The sequence below is a fragment of the Scatophagus argus genome, chromosome 23, assembly GCF_020382885.2.
Source record: "Scatophagus argus isolate fScaArg1 chromosome 23, fScaArg1.pri, whole genome shotgun sequence".
NCBI lineage: Eukaryota > Metazoa > Chordata > Actinopteri > Scatophagidae > Scatophagus > Scatophagus argus.
Window position 1 is genome coordinate 3,243,396 of NC_058515.1, and position 21,748 is coordinate 3,265,143.

At 41.0% G+C, this 21,748-nt stretch overlaps 1 protein-coding gene across 14 annotated transcripts in view; it reads right to left on the bottom strand.

Moving 5' to 3' along the window:
* nrxn2b (neurexin 2b) overlaps window positions 1-21,748 on the bottom strand; it is a 584,209-nt gene that overhangs the window by 178,310 nt on the left and 384,151 nt on the right. Inside the window, exon 1 of one of the 14 annotated variants that reach the window (XM_046380513.1) lies at window positions 7,237-7,631. The exons of the other annotated variants lie outside the window; for them this stretch is intronic. Within the exon in view, the coding sequence (XP_046236469.1) occupies window positions 7,237-7,570 (334 nt within the window). The 5' untranslated portion in view covers window positions 7,571-7,631. Of the gene's footprint in view, window positions 1-7,236; window positions 7,632-21,748 lie in introns of those variants that run through there. 14 annotated transcript variants of the gene reach the window in all.

Here is a 21,748-nt window from a genome sequence, read left to right on the forward strand (position 1 = left end):
TCTTTCCCCACCTAACTCGATCTTTCGTTTGAATAGAAAAGCTATGAATGGCTGCGTGCGCTGGAAGGGGTTCATCTGGTCCCCGCGGACATGTATGACACCTTTTTTCTTGTCGTTGCCCAAACATACAAGAGTAAGACACAGCAAATCAATTTCATTTGCCAGCAGGGAAGATGTGCTCACTATAGCTAACTACCTGCATGCAGGAAGACTGCAGAGGTGATGAGCTTTACTGGTGTATGAAACACTGTTCTGAATTTTGTTTCATCCCAACAAAAACAGTGTTTTGCTCTGCTCTGTGTCACGCTAATAGCAGCAGGTGGAACTGAAGATACCCTTAAGCAAATGACAATGATTACTTGTTTATATAACAAAGCAAATAAAGAACTGGAGATTTCAAATTTGAAAGCAACACATTTCACGCAAAATCAGTGCAAGACTCATGCATGTGATTATACTTGTTTATCTCTATTGTTATTTCTGCAGTAAGCACAGTATCTGAAACAGTCAGTTTTAGAGTATTAACAGATAAATCTTTTACAGTTAAATGTTATGTCAAATAAATATAATAATTCTCAATTTTCCATTTAGGTTTTGCTAATAAACAAGTAAATAAATGAATAAACTGGAGGTTCCAGCCAAAAATCTCTTTAAGTTCCTGCGACAATTTTTAAGAATTGGCAGTTTTCACACACACACACACACACATTCTGTTATATATGCTTTTGTGTCCTCTGAATGGTCACCTGACAGCAGGCTGGTAGCCTGTTGGTGTGCTGACTTGACATTTCTAAAAGAAACAGAGGCTGCCATTCTACAGTAGTAAACTGTACAGGGCCCACTTCAGAACTGGCCTAGAGGGGTCAGAGGAGTACATACACTCACACAGGAAAAACAGCTATCAACGAAACAATTATATGCAAACACATACCCAAACGCAAACTGGCACTGTAAACTCTGAAGGTACTGCTGAATTGTGTTTTTAGTATCGGACAATGGGAATTTGGATTCCAACTGCACCGACCTGAAACCAAGTACCAAGCAAGAGACCAAGAAAAGCTGTTAAACTCAACTTCCACATCGGGTGGTCTCGAAAAAAAAATCTCTGAACTGACTGAAATTGATGATGCACTCACTCTGGTCTTGTGAGCTTTTTTGGAAGAGTGTAGCCTGCCACAGTGAGCTTGTATACATCTCCTTTCACAGCAGCAAAAACCCTCAGGTGTAAAAAGCATTGGCGGGGTGGGGGGTGTGGCGGCAGGACAGAAAATGTCAAACCACCAAGCTTATCTTAACTAGCCAGAACACCTGAAGCGTCCTTTTTGTTTCTCATCACAAAGCGCGTGTCCATGCATGTGGTTGTGCGCCTTGGACTTAGTGTGGAAGGAGAATGATGAATACTAATGGTGTATTCTGAAAGAGAAGGGTTGTGACTTGACTCTCAAAGGAAAGCGCTCAACAGCTCTTCCCCTCCACATCGCCACACACACACACATTGCACCTGACCTCCTCCTGCAACCCTGAGATAAAGTGATAATTATCAAACACAGCAACTTGCCATTAGGACAGTAACAGTGATACAGGCCAATGGTGAAAGGGAGGGACAGAACTTGAGACAAGAGGGCCAAGCACTGGGCGGAGCAGTGATGATGCTTGGACCTCAGGACTCAGAAGGCAGGTGGAGCTGCATGTTCAGAATAGGGCGGATGGATTGGTAGCCAGCAGCTGATCTCATTGGTATGCAAGTGCGGTCAAGCTGAGCAAACAGCAATGCACAGAGGACTACAAACATCGACTGTTTTCCCAAAGTACGTGGACCAGTAAAAGTAGAAAACATGGCCCCAAAAGAAGAGACAATATAAAAGATTTGATGGACAATAAAATGCACAGAATAAATGTAATGAAGGTAGATGATGAGACAGACGGATAATGCCACCAGGAGAACAAAGATGACAATGGAAAGAAAATAGAGCACTTCAGAAACAACACTGACATTGACATTACTTAGTATGGTAATTATACTATCAAGTTAAAAAGGTAAAGAATTCAATGCCAGAGATGACAAAAGGGAATTGAATTCATACAAGGAGGTCAGAAATATGTGAATATACAATATCAGTCCAATTATTTTCAGGGCAGCAAGAGGTGAGTTGCCATGATTACCAAAGACCACTGGAAGAGGAGGGGCTTGTGCATCAACAGCAACCCTGTAATTAAGATCAACAGTCAGGTGCCAGTGCACAGTGCAAGTCGGGCATAGACTGTGTGGCTGCAGGTTATTTCAGAGCATAATTTAACATGGACAAAGCTATAACAGCTATAACTGACTATAATTTATTGCAACCATATATTGCACATCAGGTTAGACTTTTATGCAAGTTAGTCCCACTGTTTTCTTTGCTTTTATTCCAATTTTCAGTTTGCAGTGTTCATTTTGTTGATGCAATTCATATTTTGAATATGAATATGAACAACAATATTCTGGGTGCTTTACCTCAGCAAAGCAATATTATGTTCTTCTGTTTACAGTAGCAGCTTCTCTGTGAACAAATCCTTGCTTGAGAGACAATAATGGATGTGTTTTCCTTTGATGGCCGGGTTGCATGTTTGAACATAAAAGAGACACATTTGTGTGATGTGCAAAAAGCAACTCACACAACAGACAAGTAAAGCCGAGATAAGGTCCAGGTAAAGTGCGAGGAGTTGTAATCATGGTCTTATCTGAATTTAAATGATTTGATGGTTTGAGGTGATAAAGGTCAAACCTCTATTTTCTGCCTTCTTTCTCACATTTCTTTTTTTCTTCAGTTTCCTAGGTGGCCAATTATGAGAGACAGGGAAAGAGGAGAATAATGCTGATGATGTAGCCCTTAGTCACTGTGGACGATGTTTCAAACTTGGGAGCTTTTGCACATGCAAATGCACACATATACACCAGACCCACTCCTGAAAACCCCAGTGGATGCATTCTGTCCAGTGCCAAGGACAAAGTGATCCACCCAGAACTAAAATCTCTTGGAACCTCTCCATCTAAAACATCAAAGACAGCCTGAATCAAAATTAGCTTTTAATCCCTTTAGCCCTATGCAGTGGGGTGTTCAGGTATGGATTACCTCTCACAGCAAACATTTCCTTTCTCTGTCACCAATCCAGAGTCATGGAAAAGTGTGCATAGATGTGTGTATATTCACAAGCACAGATATGTTGATAGATGAGCAATGAACGAAGCCAGACACACCAACAAAACCGCAGTCAGGCCACTGGTGCGAAAGAGTGATGATCACACATATAAACAAACCCTGGCCAAAGCTTATTGGTTTATATTTGGAATGATGGAGGCTGTTCACATCTCAGTGAAATCTCCCTTGACTTGCAGTTCTAGTGTATTCATGCATGCACTTTTAATATCTAATAAGGTAGAAAGGAAGCACTTTAAATGCAACACATCTACACAACATAATGAGGTACAGACTCACAGAGGCATATAAAATTCAAGACGAGACTTGTCAAGGTATTGCATTCCCCATGGACCTACGTGAGAAGCCGATGCAAGACCAGCTGAGAAAGCCCAGTGAACTGCCACAGTCCAGCGGTCAAGACCCTGCAGTTATTAATTACTGCTGTAATTAGAGCAATTTGGGTGAGACTGTAGCAACTGAATGGACAGTAATGTTTTACATACAGGAGACTGCAATTGGTCGTTGTCTCGGACAGACGGGGGGTGGGGGGCTTCCAAACCAGACAGCTCTTCATCCATCACAGTGGATGATGGTGACAGTGAAGATCTATTATCAATGGCAAATAGTGGGTCCTGGGCTGTGGCCCCTTCATTCTCCCTGAATAATGATATTGGTTACCGATCGCTTAAGGGACGTGAGGAGACAATAACTCAACCAAGATGATTCCACCTACACACATGCTAGCCAAGCTCCATTTAAATATCATATGTGGCATACATGCAACATGTAAGTACAATATATATTCATTCCAGTCCATATGAAATATGAAATTGCCCTCTGATACATCTTCTACAGTCACTCTAACTACTGTGGTGCATGTGTAGTTTCATAGATGGGTGGGTGCGTGCCAGAAAGGGAGTGCAGCATGGCCCTGCAGGAGCTCATCCAGACAGATGTAGCATAATAATGACATTGTGGGAAGAAAGCAGCAGATAAGGCCTGAGCCTTGAATCTCACAGACCTGATACGCTAAAACCCAGGGGTGGGTTCAGGGCCACAGTGATAGCTTAATGGATGATAGGTGCCTTCAATTCTAGAAAACAGTAAGAATTGCTTAGCATACTGCGCACAAGCAGAAGGAAGGCTTCAAGAGGCTTTTGAAGCATTTGTGAGGTTTGACCAAGGTAGAGCTACTGTGTGCATATGAGTTTCTATGGTGTCATGTTGTGTCAGTGACACCCAGTTGAGAAAATGTCTACCGAAAAGGCTCTGAAGCAAGTGGGCTCTTATCACTGAGTGGGGTATTAGTGCTGGTAATAAGCTGTGCCACTTGGTTGACAATACATGGAGAGCTGGTATTTCAGACAAGGACTTGATATGTCAGGCTGCAATGGTAGTATTTATGATGGCGATTGAAATTGACTCCCCACACAAGAGCGGCGTTCTAATGTATGTGTGCTGTCTTGTAGCTGATAATGAAATTGCTGGAAGTGTGCTACTAAAAACAACACAAACCGAATGAGAAACAGCAGTGCTGTGTAGGCGTGCATTACTAACTGCTACAGCATACTGCCAAGAGAAAAAAAAAGAACAGCAAATACAACCAACTAAAGAACTTCTCCATCTTGTTTTAGCTTAGCTGCTTCTTCACTAACCATGTATTTTGTGCTTGACTGTCAAACTTGCATGAGAACAAACACAGAATACTGACAGGGAGGCCAGTACAGTGCAGAACAACATCCTGGCCTGAGCTCGAACTCTGAGTTTGAATGGAAATATAGCCTTTCCTTTTCACAGGCCAAACAGACAATTTTTCTTGCAGACCAATATCTTCTGACAGCCATAAATCGAGAAAGAGCCAGAGGACATTTTTATGTTAATTATGTCAATTTAAACAGCTTAGCAACTCAAGATGTGAGAGGTGCAATCCAATTATCCAAGCTAGACGAAGGAGAAGGCAAGAAAATTCAAAAAAAAAAAAAAAAAAAAGAAAGAAATATGAAGAGGACACTATGTTGAGCTGCCATTTTAGATGAAGAAACTGCTTTTGTGTTGTTACTAAGTGTTTATCTCCAATAAATTGCTGAAACAGAGATAGGAATGACGATTACCCTAATACTAACCAACAATGACTTAAACTCCACAGCAACACATAAATGCTTATGATCCGAGCTGAGTGAAGGTTTTTTCAGACACAATTTAGACACCAAAGACACCCCTGGTGCTCTTGGTCAAAAGCATGGAAACACTGGCTCAGAAATAAAAAAAACTAAATCACAAATAAATCTAGCAACACAATAAGTAATAATTATGATCATTCTTTTCATGTGTTTTATGCATGTTTGCCATCACAGTGTTTCAGAATACAAGCACCTTTGATATTCATATTTGGATGGCTATACATATTTTACTACTTGGCAAGGCTATTTATATTACAGCACACATTCACTCATTTCCTTTGCTATATATATTTTTATTATGTTATAGCTATTATAGCTTTTTGGGGGGCTAAGATTAAGTTATTTTCCATTGTTAACTGGCATTATTGTTAGTATTGTAAGAAAAAAACTGATTTTCTGACATGCTCCTCAATTGCGTTCTTTGACAATCTGGTGTTTCGGTTAAGACCATAACTGAATAGATTTTAAAGATAAACAATACAAACAGACAACTAAAGTTTGACATCACGTTAAAGAAAGAAAAAAAATAAATTTAAGGATTTGTACCCCAATGAATACCCTAAAAAGCTTAGCTCATAAATTTGTCATTGACAATAACACTGAGAACATTCCCTCATACCTCCTCTCCACTATGACACATGATGCTAGTCCTCATTTGTGTGCTCAGTCACACTTTGACTGTGAAGACATGCGCATGTAGCTGTGGGCTGGGAAGAGAATACCGATAGCAATAAATCCAATGCAGTACTGAGCACCGGGGACGAGGTCGTGCTCTGATAATGTCTACAGAGGCTCACCAGAGCCAATCGACCAGAGAAGGCTACATGAGGCTCCCCTGCCCATCTGACACCTAATTGATTGATACAGATTACACGTATGCTGAAGAAAAAGATGAGAGAGGGGGTAAGAGGCAGCAATAGACAGACAGACAGAAGTAGGACTTTGAGAAACACTAAACAGCTGCAAATGGAAATGACGTGCATAAGCCGAGGAATCAATAAATGCTGTTAACCTGTCATACTAATGCATGTATAGGGTGGCAAAAAGAGAGCAAAGGAAATAAAGTAAAGGAAATACAGAGAAAAGGGGAGAGAAAAAAACTGCAGAGGAAAAAGCTCGAGTTGAGGAACATCAAAGGAATCATCAATGTGAAACTCTGCCTTGTCCCTGACAGCTTAGGCTAAGAACAGCACAGCAACTGATGCACCACAGAGCACGGAGCCAAACACATATACTGTAGAAAGTAGGACAAAATAAGGAGTGTTCCCGCAATTATCAATGGATTTTCCTGAGTACGCAATGTACCATGGCGTACAACATGTGAGACTGAGCATCTCACCAACCAGTCAAGACCATTCTATTTTAATGGCTCCCGTCATGCGTCAACAATTTCTCTGGGTGGTGATTACATGAATTTATATTGGCCACAGTTCAATACATCAGTAGACCCAAGATGGCTGCTGAGATTGAAAGGCAAGTATCAGGACCCAGCTGGCTGGGGATGTGCTGCAAAAAGCCCAGAAGGGAACAGCTTCTGGAAACATCATCTGCCAAATCGGCAGCATGAATCAAGATACCGGTCTATGGGGAGCTGAGGCAGTGAGGTTGGTCGCCCAGGCCTGGCTCCTCTCAGTCTTTCCAGAAGATGACAGAGATCAATAGATGGATGAACCAATTGCCTGGGCTTATGTACTCAGCTTAGAGCTCATTGCCACCATAAATCAACCCCTTGAAGAAAATTAACTCCCTTTGACCCCTTAAGTCCATGTCTTACAAACTCATCTACTTTTGCATGACACTCAACAAAATCAGTGACCAGTTATTAATTCAGCTCCAGGACAGTCAGGGGAAAGAGCAGTGGAAACAGGTGAGCTTACCATGTCCCCCACGTGTAAGAAAGGGCATCCGGTTGATGGCAATGGGCACAGTACCATGTTTATTATGGAAGTGGTGGACATGGTGGGTTGTACTGAGGGAGGAGGAAACTCTGGCGGCCACAGCTGGGCAGGGGAACACCAGCAGCGCCAGAGAAAGCACCAGCCTGAACAGAAAGGCTGGACTGGCCCACACCACAGGTGATGCCGCCATTGGCTTGGGTACCAGTAGCAACCCTCCGTCCACCTCCACATCCACCTCCTGCTCCATGGGGGCGGGGCCTGAAACAAACAGAAGGCCCCTCCCCCTCAGACGACACAAACAGGAAATGAGCATTTCAAATGAATCCAGGGCCCATGATCCTTTGCTTTCCAGCGCAGGGAGGGAAAAAAAATATAAAAGAAAATACAGATAAGGAAAAAAAAAAAAAACAAGTAATAAAAAAAAAAATTAAAATTCCCAAAAACGATTGGAAAGAAAAAAGAGTGAAGAAAAAAAGAGAAATCCTTCCTGAAAAGAAAGAACCCAAAAATCCTCCAGCAGTCTAGTGCCGATATCCAAAAGCTTCTTGCTGGATCCTTGCGAACTCCTATACTCCTCCCTTAAATCAGTTACAACCTTAACCTATTTTGTTTAACAGGCAACTTCCTTAGCAACCTTAAACAAATAATCACAGCTTAGAGCAACAAATTAGCAACTACAAGACTCCATCTTAGCTCCTTGAAAAATATCTTGCGTACAGCTCTTTGAGTTAATTGTTCGGCAGGACTCTCCTTCGTTTTGGGGAGCTCTTTAGAGGGTTTCTCCACCCATAACCCAAGCCTTCATTGTAGAAAAAAAGAATCCTGACATCCCTTATGAGCTTTTTTTGGAGATGACTTAAATGTAGAGCAGCAGGATAGAAAAATACATAGGATTAAAATCAGGATACAAAAGGGAAGCAATAAGAGCAAAGACAAGGTTGCTGAGATGAAGGGGCAGCCAAAATTCCGTCTCTGGGATCCAAATCCCTGAATGAGATCTCAACCTGTTCAGGCTGCAACTGAGAGTGGGAAAACAAAGAATGAATAAATAGAATACAGGACTGGCAAGAAAAAAGGGTTGATGAGAAGGAGGACAAAACGGTCGCCTATTTCCAAGTGTAGCGATGCTGAATTTCCTCTCCTCTCTTCTGACAAAATAAATCAATATGGGTCGTGGAATGAAAAACAGCACCAAGAAGACACCCTAACAGGATTAAACCATGGCCAAAGCTTTCAACCAGCATCAGAGTGGTTGATGTCCAGTTCAACAATCCTCCAATCCTTAGACTTGCAACCAAGATCCGTCCTGCTTGTTATTGTTCTTCACCCTTTGAGAAAATGACTCTGTTTTCTCTGCCCCTTCAAAGCCTGGTTTCCACGGTGAGAGGCAGGTGAAAAGCAGTCGCTGGTTCACTCATTGGGGCTCCGACACAGGATGCTGCTTCTGGCTTGCTGGGAGAGTCTGACGATGCTGCTGCCGCTACTGCCACTGCTGCCTCTGCTGTGAAATTCATGCTAATTGAATCAGAAGCTGCAGCAACGAGCGCATCCTTGCTGCCCGCACAGTTTTCCCTTCTCCTTTTTCTCCGATCAAGTCGGACAACCACCCTGACAAACACACAGCTCTGAACTGGGCAGGGCAAACCAAGAGTCTCTTGCAGAAATAGAGCCGAAAGGGAAAGGTGGACACACTTGGATCCTTTGAATGCACAGACTGTGACTGTGATACATAGGGCAGAGCGGAGACAGGGGGAGAGAGAGAGAGAGAGTGTTTGTGTGTCTGGTTGAAGCAGGAGAGAGAGAAAGAGAGAGAGAGAGAGAGACGGGGAGTGGGAGGGGAATGAGTAGAGAGAAATGAAGGAGGGGAGCACGCACGCAGGAATGATGGGAGGCACACACGCATGTTGGGTTTGTTATTCGCATACACACACACACATCCAGTAACCTCAGCTGTTATTTTAAAACTAATAGCTCAGCACCAGTACCGAAGTACGAAAAGCAATGACATACTTAAGTGCACGTGAGTGCGTGTGTCACATTTGTGCGGGGGGGAGCACCTGAAGTAAACTGAATTATTTAATAACTGACAGATTTCATAAGGAGTATTTGCCCTTTATCATCTATATGAAGACATTTCCAACATGATGTTCATCCCTCTCATCTATTACTCCGCTCCTCCTTTTGTCTCTTGAACCCTCTGACTATCAAAACACTGGGAAGAACATGTGATGCAAACTAATAAAGAGAAGGATGCTAACATTACAGAAAGTAATGTAGACGTTGGATTGCAAGAGGAGAGGAAACACTGGGAAGCGAGACAGAGGGAAAGAGCTAGAAAGAGAGAAATAGAGGGAGATTGTGCATCGGATAAATCACAGCCGATACAGATCTCCACTGGGACAGGGGTTCAGCGCTAGAAACAAGAAGCAAGAAAAATGGCCAAAACAGGAAAAGCCAGTGCAGGATACACTGCACTGATGGAGAGAAAAGAGTCTGGACTATTACTCATTTACTCACACACTCACACACACACAAGATGCCAAGTGGGAACATCTCAGGGGAGGGAGGCAAGAGATGCTGTGCTTGCTTGCTGTCAGGGTGAGGGAGATGTGACACCCAGGGTGACCGGGACATGTGCCCTGATCTTGTACTAAGATTGAACTGTTGAACTTAAAGAAGAATTACAGATTCTCAAAAAAGAGCCTCCACCACCACAATCCATCCAAATGTATGCTGTCCAAAACCGAAAGCCTGTGCCTGTTCTCTAACCTTCAGTTTCCTTCTTATTAGGGCTGGGACTGCGTTAATGCGGTACCATCACATACACGTTAACGCGGTAATTAATTAACGCCGACATTTTTTTACGCCGACACAATTATAAAAATTATTTTATTATTATTATTTTATTGTAATTATTAAAGTCTGTTGCTCACTAGTTATCTAACCATTGTTCACTTGCTCACTAAAAAAAACGGTGCTATTGCGTGATAAAATAATTGATTAATTGTTGTGTTAACGCAGTCCCAGCCCTACTTATATTTTGGGCAGTAAGATTTTTAACAAACCTTCTTTGTAGTTGGATCAGGGGGAAACACACTGGGTCCATGAAGTATTCGAAAAGTACTGAAATCAATCTGTGTGTACTGTACTTCAACAGGTAACTCTTAACTTGTTAGCCATATAGCATGGACAGATCGTAGACAAACGCAATATTAGGACAGTGCTACTGCATTTGACCTTTTTGGCCAGACAAGTAAATGGTCGAATGAACAGACCTTTAATGAAGGTTATCTGTCTAAAACTTCACATATTTATTAAATTAAGTCATGAAGACATGGGAGTGGGAATTTCTTTCATTTCAACCAATTACTCCTCAAATGCTCTGCTCTGAAAGTAATGCTTAGACAAGGTTTTTTCTTTCTTTTTCGATATTCAGGGAGCTGTCAAGGTCAGGTTAAAAAACTTCCTGCATGGCCGGAAACAGCTGATCCAACTCAGGCTTTAACTGATTGACTCAAGTGAGTGCGCAGAACTCACAGCGTCAAACAGATCCGACTCCACAGGACTCATGACTGTAACTGAGAGCCATTAAAATTTCGAGTACGGTTACGAGTCCTGTGGATCCAGATCTGTTTGACACTGTGAGTCCTGTGCACTCTCTCGGCTTATTCGGGTACAGTTTGATCCAATTCGCCAGATCGGCTGTGTTTCTGGCCTGCAAGAAGTTTCTCTAACCTGCCTTCCTCAGCCAGGTCTCCCTGAGTTCATGGATGATGAATAAGGGAGCAACCACTGCTGGTCAATGTAATTAATGCTACTTATTTCAACAGTTTCTTGCAAACGACTACTTAGAACAAATGAGGCAGACTATAAAAGATTATGAATGGCGCAATTTCTAATTTTGTATTTATGAGGGTTATTTGCAGCAAGTGTAGCCAAGAACCCGACAGATCCAAGTTAAGGAAGATGAGGATTCGTGAAATTATTTTTTAACAGACTGACTCAGAACAAGTACATGTCTACAATCATTCATATTCTTGAAAGCAGTCTCAACAGCTGGTGGTCCTCAGATCTGGGTCTCCACTGAAGGATAACTTTGATGGAAATTCGAGTCAACAAAAAGTTGAGATCCTTTGTTCTGTACAGATTCTTGGTTGTACCAAACATGTTAATTTTGCCTAAACTATAAGAACTGACTTGTTGCATTGGTGATTTCAGATCCTCTGCATGCGAAACCTTCATTGCAGACAACAGTGCTCAATGAACACATGCAAATGTAACTTTTTGCCATCAGAGAAAGCAATGACAACAAAGTATCCGCATTTTACAAAACAGAAACGTAAAGTAAGTAGGTAAGAAAATGTGTAAAAAGAGGACAAACCATTTTGCTGCCATTTTTACTGTTTATTATTTCAAAGTATGTAAAATGTTCTGTTTCATGACTGTCACTGACAATATAGATGTTCCCTTTAGAGGACAGTGTGTGGACTGGGAACTCATTATAATGAAAAACACAGAGGACTGCCAACACCTGCTGCTCCACTCCCCTCTGGCAAAGGAAAAACAAGAAATACAGAGCACACATATACACACAGGTGAACATTCAGTTCAGACACACATGCACACGCACTAATTGCACTATGCACCACAACTGTCATGTCAGTGCCACTGCTGCATGATGCAACAGTCGTGTCCCAGAGGCGAAAAGCCTTGCACTTCAGGCATTAAATTTTCCCCCAGTAAAACTACAAGCTCCAAAATCCCTGAGGGGAAGTGAGGTCATAGATGAAGGAAGTATGATTAGTTTGCTGACAGACGTGGGATCAAAGCCCCTTGTCCACACTCTAATCCTGAGTAGACCTTCTTACCATTACGCACCTAATTAATTGGACCTCGCTACTTGATCTAAAGCAGCCAAGATGACAGAAATATGAAGTGAGAGGGGATTTTTCTTTTCAAAGAAGCAAACTGTAAAGAAGCTAATATCAACTGAAAAATAAATAAATAAAAAAGCTTAAAAAATTGTAAGGGGGCTATTTTGTAAGTTAATGTATCAATCTATTTAAAGGGTGCCAGCGGCTAGACATGACACCCAAAGAGGAAGTAAAGGAAAGGCTTGGATTTTTCCGCTGGGTGAGGTCAGGAAACTAGGACAAGCTGAATCTCTCTGCTCACACAGCAGGGGAAGGCGAAACACAAAAAGCAAGTCATCAATTTTTAACTCCCATCTCTTGTTTGTGCTATTCAGTAGCTTTCTCCCGTACTGAGCCCCTGATGTTAGCTGCTTATGTAAGTGCACTGGTGGGAAACTTCCTCCAGAATGAGCCCCAATGTTAGACACTTATATAAGAGCACTGCTGGATACGGCAAACGGAGAAATAACCCCCTACAGCGACACTGCTCCTGTAGCGACCTGCAGCAGGTGTCTTTCTGTCTGTGCTGTTGCGTTCTAGTCCATTCTTGTACTTTTGTTTTGTGTGTTTTTATTTATTTTATTTTTTTTATCTTGTGCACCTGAATGCAAGTCTCTCGTTTGAGAGAATAAATTGACTGAACTGATTTGAATAGAATCCAAACTGAGACACTCAAAAAATGGTTTGGAATTGGTGTTACTGACTGTCAACTGCCATCTAACAGGCAAGCTATTCAAGACGACTTCAAAGCCTTTTGTGAAACTACAAACAAACATGCCTCATCAATTTACAGGCTTTAGATAGCTTGATTTCCAAAAGGATGACTTTCATAAAACAAATGAATTCATCTGACAGCGGAAATCTGCAGTCTGAATCCAATTTCAGACACTAGCCATCCAAGGAAAAGATCCCTCTACTTGCGGGAGGTGTTTGCTGACAGAAACTGAATACAGCAGCTATCTTATTGCTCAAAGTTTTCTAGTTTTCTGAGAGCGTCCTTTCGAAATAGTAAGAGCTGAACATCAGATGACTCATCACAAAAAGAGTAGTCTTCATAGCTTCACAGTGAAAAAGTCTGTTTGTAATTATTATTACTCATTTGAGTATTTTCTGAACTGCGGCTGCTTTCTTCAGGACAACATAGTTAGTGCCTTCTAAAACAGCTATGATAAAAATGATTAATACTAGTAATTCCTAAGATCAGGGAAAGATAACAGTTACGGCTGTGGCTAAAAGAGACCAATTAAAGAGAGATGACGTAAAACCTTCAGTCAATGGCATCAAAGTAGGACACCTTGTGAACATAACCGCTCACCACAACTTTGCTTTTGAGGAACTTTGTGGTCTGTTGCTGACATTGCACTACTTTTGTAAAAAGTAAAAACAGATATTTTTAAGCATTTGAACAACGGGAGACTATTGTCATAATACACATTCACTTAAGAAAATGTTCTTTCCATCTTAAGTGAATGGAGTGTATATGCAGTACACTGGCCGCTCCACTGTACAGGACCGGCAACTTCATTGTGGCTTGTAATGTGATTCATAATGTTTATTTACTTTCTTTAATATGCTGTTCTCGCAAAGGTTTGATAATTAAAATCTAATGGTTTTCCACCAACCCATCATCAATTTTCCTGCTGGTAAGAAAGCCACAAAACGGAGCCCAAAGAATGAGAGAGAAAAATTAAGCCATCTATACAGAGCTGACGAGTGCATTAGAGTAAAGAGTCATGGACATAGGAACCCACTAATAGCACTGTGGTTTTGCCAGCAGTGAAAACTATGAATATCTTGTTAAAAGAATGTTATATATATATATATATATATATATATATGTATATATGCTATATAAATAATGAGGTTTAATGCAGTGGGCTCGATGAGGAATTCAAGGAGAACGGTGAAATGAAAAAGAAAAAGTCTGGATGAAACAGGAAAAATGTAGGGAGAGTATGTCTGTTAATGAGAAAGGACGTTTTAAAGGAAAACATGCATGTTGTGGACAAGTGAAGTCTCAGCTTGGTAAAGAGGAAAGTTAACAAGCACGAAGGGGCTCTGGTTCGCTTGGATGAAAGAGCAGGTTGCACACATCTTAATCACGTGAAAGGATATATATATCTATATATATATATAGATATATATATCTCCTCAAGAGGAGAGAGAGGGAGAGAGCAAGGATACAAAGGGAAAAATAGACGTAAATCACTTATTCGTCTCTTTCCCCCTCGTCTTCCTCGTCCCCACCCACCCTCCACCCAGAGTACTGTGTCGATTTTTGTTTGGTATGTAAAAATTCTGCAAATAATGAGAAATGTCATCCCAATTATCGGCCCAAAGTGACCAACCAACCAACAGAAAATTCAAAATTATTAAAAAGAAACTAAAGTTATTCGAAGCATGTAATGTTTTATCTTAAATAAATTACTTAAATGATCAAAATGTTGCCAATTATTTTTCTTTTATATAATATAATATAAATTAGTAAAGTAACTTCAGTGCCTTAAGTTGTCAGTTATTTGTAGTGAAGTAGAGACTACAATACTATGTGAATTTTCCCAGTGTGGGACTAATAAAACTTCCAACTTCATTTGTTAGTATATTTTTCACAAGTCGCTTCTCCAACATTTAGGCCACGGCTGGGGCAACTTTTACTTTTAAAAACTTTTAACTACTTACACACAAAAAATTAAAATTACTAATCGGTGCCACATGTTGAAAACAAATGTCCCCATCACACCTACAAAGCACCATACATCTTTTATCTGCAAAGAAAAAGCATTACATCCTTTTGCAACTCAACTCCAGCACTGCAGAAACACAAAATAAGGGTGCTGGCAGTGTGGAAAGCTTTTCCCATCGCTCTCTATCTCACCTCCGCTTTCCACTGCTTCCTTCTTCCCCCTCCAGCCATCCATCCATCCATCTTTTGCAGCCTAGCCCTGTGTGGTGAGTCAGCTGTCACTGTCTGTCCCTCCAGCTGTGGACCCAGCTGTCTGAGCCAGATGGGCTCATCTCCACTTCATCCGCCCTCATCCATGATGTCTGTGAGCGGGCCCCAAAACCTGAAGCCACGTACAACTGGCCCCAAAGCATAAAACTCACTGAACCAAAACAATACGGGGGGAAAAAGGATGTTTCTGTTGCTTTCTAACAGACAAATGAGATGTTGGTGCAACTCACACTGCGCCAAAACTCTAGGCTGTAATGGCTGTTTATTGTTATTAGTGCCACACTGTAGTATTTCTTTTTTTTAAAATGTGATTACTTTGCTTTGCAACAACTTCAGAAAGTGATTTACAGGTTTACCGGGACCTGAAAACGATTCCTTTCTCCATACCATTGTGAAGGTAATAATCAGGGTACATGCTGTAAGGTTGGTGGGGAGGGAGAGTGCCTGCTAAAGCTGTTCCAGAATAATACAGACTCACAGTAATCTCCTGCACACAGGGAGAAATTTTGACAAGGATTTAAGGATTTTAAATACAATTTCTATACGCAATGAAGGCCCAACAATAGCACTGGGAAGAGAGGGGGACAGAGCACGGTGCAAGAGGGAAAGCTAGGAGACAAGAGGGGAGAGAGTGCACGAGCAAGAGAGAGAAAGAATCATCATTTTTCTGGGGAGCCAGATTGCAGAGCTCTAGGGTATGAGACGCCCCAGTGTTTAAAATGCCTGCTGAATCACATCTAATTTATCCAAAGCCTATGTGAAGAGGAGCGGTAGTTTGTGTGTGTGTGTGTGTGTGTGTGTGTGTGAAGGAGAAAAAAAGAGATATCAACAGACAGACAGACAGCGCACCATACAACGGCTTATTTAATACATAAGCCGTTTGGGATGCTCTGTTGGGGTCTATGTTCGATAGATGGAAGTGCCTATCGATTTAAACTCCAGATAGGGAGCGTCGAGTCCTCGCTGTTATCACTGAGATTAACACACAACAACAGTGAGAAATCTGCAGGGAACAGACTGGGGGGGAGGGGGGAGAAAATTCTCTTGGCTTTATCCTGTACATAAGAGATACATGGCTTGAGTTGCAATTTTGTCTGCAGCTGATATCATTCTACAAGGTCTGAAAACATTGTCATAGATGCTGATGTATGAGTGTAGCACAAACAAAGCCACCAGGCGTGCTGGGCTGCATTTGCTAAATATTTGCAGAGGCGCTCATGCATGTACATGGGTGAAAACAGCAACCTGCGCACAAAAGTGTTTTCACACATGGAGCTCAGGTTTGCATTGGGGATTTAAGTGAGCCTGGCATTATAACCTGCTCCTCAAGGAGTAGATCAGTTAAAACACTAAAAAAAAAAGGGTGGTGTACCAATTGATTAAACCTGACAGGTACTGCCAAACCTCAGAGATAAGACTTTTTCGGTTTCATCTATTTACTAATTAGTTCACCGGGTTAATTTAACGCATTGGCTACACCGTCTCGTTTTTCTACAGGGAAAGGATGCAGACGAAAGCCACGGCCAACCCAAAGCCATCTCAAAAGTTACAGAATGCAAACAAACTGTTTTGAAAGACAATAGTTCCTGAGCCCATGTAGTAATACCCATTATACAATCACGTGTTTAACAAATTGGCAAACATCGCCCAAATCTTTGCTAGAGGATGCCCCTTTCATACCAATCAGGATACCTTCAGCTGTTACCAATGAACCCGTTTACCTGTACCTGCAAAAAGTATTACTGCCATCAAATTCAGAATAAGCATTGACAAAAATCCCTGAAGTTGATGATGTGGAATATTAAATATATTGGTTTTGCACAGTTTTCAGTATTTGTCATTAAGGATCAGCGAATTATCACGTTCTTTTTTAATTATGTTTTACACAGCATCAGTTTTTTCGGAATCAGGATTGTACTTTGAACTTATAATCAGTCTTTGAAATTAACATTCATAACAGTTGGGTATTCTGTATTCGAATCTGAATGCAAAGCCACCAAATCTACTGAACTCTCAGATCTGTTATTGGTTATGCTGGATGAAAATACTGGATTCATTTCTCTGGAAAGGAAAAAAAAAAATAATACTTACAACTATGTACACTCATAGCACCCTAGCAGCAAAATACATGATCAGAAATGCAATTAAGCAGTGCTGAAACTAAACTGCTGTTTTAATTAGGCAACAACACTTGGACATGATTTGAATCTCTGGTCTTAATAAATCTTTGATCAATATATTGATTGGTTATGCTTCTATTTAGCACACTTCTTTGTGAATCCATCCCACTGTGAAGCTGCCTGTTGGAAGCATTTCAGCACTCCTCTTTGTTGGCCCAAAGTAACAGTGAAAGATAACTTTGAGATACCAAATTAAACACAGTGCTGCCAAATTCTGAACTTAAATAAACATTTTCTATACCGCTTATCCATCAGGGTCGCGGGGGAGCTGGAGCCTATCCCAGCTGACTACGGGATGAGAGGCGGGGTACACCCTGGACTGGTGGCCTGTCAATCGCAGGGCCTAAATAGACTTATATGAGAAGCTAAATTGTAATTTATTTAACTAGAGGAAAGAAATAAGCATAGAGAACCAGAAAATAATGTAATGCCAGACAGTATATTTAGATTCCTGTCTGATATCAGTTATCACAGTGTCCTTCCACCACAATGATCCAATCTTCTCTTGATATTCATACCTGTTATTTTAATCCCACCCCCATCCCCCACTGCCCCCCACACCAGCTTCCAGCTTAAAATCTTTTTATAAAAAAGCTCTAGTCTTTATCATTCTCCCTCTCCAGGAGGCAGTTTGGTCATAATCCCTCTTTCTGATGTTTGCTCCTTCTTGTGTCATCTCTTATCTGAAGTGAGAAACCCTTGAAATAAACAATTTCCATGGATTCCCCTTCAGCAGAAAACATTTCCTCCCAGTTCTCTATATGCAGTTTCACTTATCACTGGCAAAGTACAACTTTTCAAAAAACAGAAGCAGAAAATATCCTTTCAGGGTATGTTTTGGGTGAATTTATGCCTACATTGAGACAGATTTGATATGTGCTGCGCTCTGTGTTGTGTGCTCAGCAGAAAAAAAAAAAAGAAAAAACGCAGGGTCTCTGCTGAAGTGTGGCTGACTGGAATCAGGATTTCAAAGTTAATGGACGGTATGACTGCTAGCTCCTCGATGTGTCAGCCTTCGTTACACGCTCTGCACACAGAAGCCACCACCACTGTCCGCAACAGCGCAACACAGTAGGAGAATGTGGAAAAGAAAAAAAAAAATATGCAGGAAAAGAAAAAATTCTCTTCTTCTCCACTTGTTATTTTTTAATGTAAAAACTCATCAGTGATATCGCTTATATGTGAGAGTGACATTTGTATTTATGTTATATGTGTTGAGAATGCGTTTTCCCACGCAGCATGCCTACCAGCCGTGTTTACTGCACACACTTTAACATTTCTCTGTAGTATGTTTTATATCAAAGCCATCAAGTTATCTTGGGTGCCCAGTGAATTAAATTGTTGATGCTCTCTGACAACAAAGACCTTGTATTTAGTCATCCAAACAGGCTGCTACAAAAGCTGTTTTTCACTTTTGCAACTGACCCCCAACTGGATTTTTTCTATTATCCTATTATATTATAGGTCAGGAGCTGAGAATAGAGAAAGCAACAAAATCGTACTTTATGGATCTATACTGTATGGAAAACCTGGCATCCCTACAGCTGCGTTATACAACCAATCCCTGCAGTTAACAAATCAATCTGCACTGTCGATTTTCTTTTATAGAACCATTAAGATTTCAAAATAACAACAAGTGGACTGTCCTACTGTGGCTGGAGGTTGTTTGTTTTCACCAAACATGGACTCAAGTTTTGATCTTTAAAGCTTCCCTGAAATCATGTAGGATATACAGTAAGTAAAGAGGGTCATGCTCTTGGTGATTTTTGCATTTTACAACACCTCCCCTGCATGACATGGGGGGGACACATAGATGCACATAAAGACAGAGGTCCAGGAGTGTCTTCGACATCAATCCATTCTGCCTCCTTTGACAGCTACGGGTGCTTCAGCTCAGCAGAGGACATTAAGTGCAGGCCTCCTATTGAGTGGCTACATGAGGGCTCATTATAGGGATGAACCTGATGCACACATCAAATACTAGATCTTATCAGTTAACTTGCAGCAGCGCAAGGTTGAAGGGTTAACATGTGCAGGTTATCAATAGGCTGATAGGAATGCCTGCTTTGAATACGTGAACATGACTTTCCATCATGATATCGAGTGCAGATATCAGCATGGCAAAAGATGCTGTGCTGCACATTTTAATGGGAGAAGATTGAGTTTTTAATTAGAGGGAAAGTCACCAAAATAATTATCAAACAACAACGGTTGATGGGCAAATACATTCAAGGGTAATACATTCAATGAAAAGTTAAATCTAAAAAGTTAAAAAAAAAAGTTAAATCTATTCTTTTTCCCAAGTAATTCTTATATGTTGCTCTCTCTCTCCCTCTTATCCTCATGCACAATATGAACACAAGCAAAGAGCCAAGGCACGAGGTGACACCGCCAACATAATAATTAGTCATGAAGCTGTCGTCTCCCTCTCCCACAGACTTAATGACCTAGAGCGGCTGTATCAGTGGTTATTAAATTAAGTAGTTTCAAGCCACTAGGAAGAAAGAGGCCGACTGTATGAAAACCACACAAATACCACTTGAAAAACAAAGACACACAGTACATTCACCCAGCTACTGTCCTGTGCTAATGCCATGCCATGTCCGTGATAATGCTTTGAGCATATACTAATAGAGAGATGTTTACAATGCAAACACAAATCATGGGATGCAAGCAACACCAATAGTCTGTGCGACTTTTAATGGTAAATTACTCTGCTAAAATCCATGTGGCAAAAAATACTCTGTGCGGCCAAGTGAAAGATATGGGATGCAAGGTACAGCACCTGCTTCAACAATCTCAGCATTTATAACATGGACTACAGACACACAAGCATGGTGGATAGTGGTTTTTGAATTATATATAATATAATATAGTTAATAATATAGCAATATTTCACAGGCTGGCAAAGTTAATGCCGTGGTATAATAGGAAATTGTCCTTTTAATTTAAAATGGCGAGGAAAGTATTATTTACCTCAGAGAGCAAGAGTAAAGGTGAGGAGCAAATCTTGACAGGCGCTCAACAGGAAATTGAACAGGCTGATATTGTGTTGAGCTGAGGTGTCAAGTGGAGATGGAACGACATGACATGAACGGAGCCGTCCAACGAATGGGTCAATCACTGAGTCATCAAGCAAGCAAGCATTAGATGCTTTCGAGTCATACAGATTTTTTTTTTAAAAAAACAGTGACATTCTCCAAACCAAACGTCTCAAAATATCCTGCCTTCTTGCTGTGCGGTAACCTCCGGCCTTCATATGTCTTCACATGAGCTGTGTGTGACACAGCATTACTTATTCATATGGACACAGGCCAAGTAAACACATCGCATGTATACACTCAATAATTTAGACAGGGGAGGAGCGCTGTGTTTGCACTTTTTCTGTGTAATCCATATTTAAATACCAGGTAAGTTGAAGAAACTCATCTTTGCCCTCAGATGTCTGATATTGTCTAATGATTTCAACAATTACAATCTCTGAAACCTCTGATACTTCTCAACTGTTGACGACACTGCACAGACAGCAGATGCTCAGGTATAATTAGCTTTTACACATGTAAAAGTTCGGTGAACGCATACCCCTCTCACATTTTAACCTCAGAATATTTATTTTGGATGATCTTAGTAACAAATTATGTTGCAGGTGCTTTAAAATGTTTAAAGCCAGCATTTTTAAGTGATTTATTGGCTTGGTTAAGATCATGGATTCTTGCCCTGCATGATAAATATGACATTTGAAAAATATACTTATTGTACATAGTGGTGAGGGAAGCTTTAAGTAAATATATGAGTGTCTATTTTATACTTTTTATTTTATTTATTTATTTTGTTGCCTGTTTTGCGGTGCTGATGATAGATGGGGACAGTTGGCTTTCAGTCCCCTCTCCAACCATCAGGCTCTATAGCTGGCAGCCATAATACCCTGCTGTGCTTATCAAATGCCAAGATGACACATTTAATTAAAGACCCTTACACTGGTTATTCAGCTCTGCCCTGCGTCTGGTCCTGCTTATGCACTGCAAGAGAATCTCTCTGTGACAAGGTCTGATAAAGTCATTAGGCTTCCACACTAATAATAGGAAACGGGCAGCAATGTCCTATTGTTAGCCAATAGATAGGCATCACCGCTAGCACGTAACATGAGTGGATGAATGCTTATGGAAATGAGAGAGGAACATGTAATAGAGGATTGCTAATCTAGGATGATTGGAACTACAGAGGGAATGGTAATATAAAAAAAAGCACATAGGATTAATGGCACCCGAAATGACTGTGTTGAAATTTAATCAGTGGAGGAAACGGATCTTTGGCTCTCTGGGATTTGCCTGGGAGGGAGCTCCACTATAGATTACATAAATGAATCTGTGAAAACAACACTGACAACCAAGGCAGTGCCTCATACAATCTTACTTTTTTCTTGGCAACTGTCATCTAAACACTGA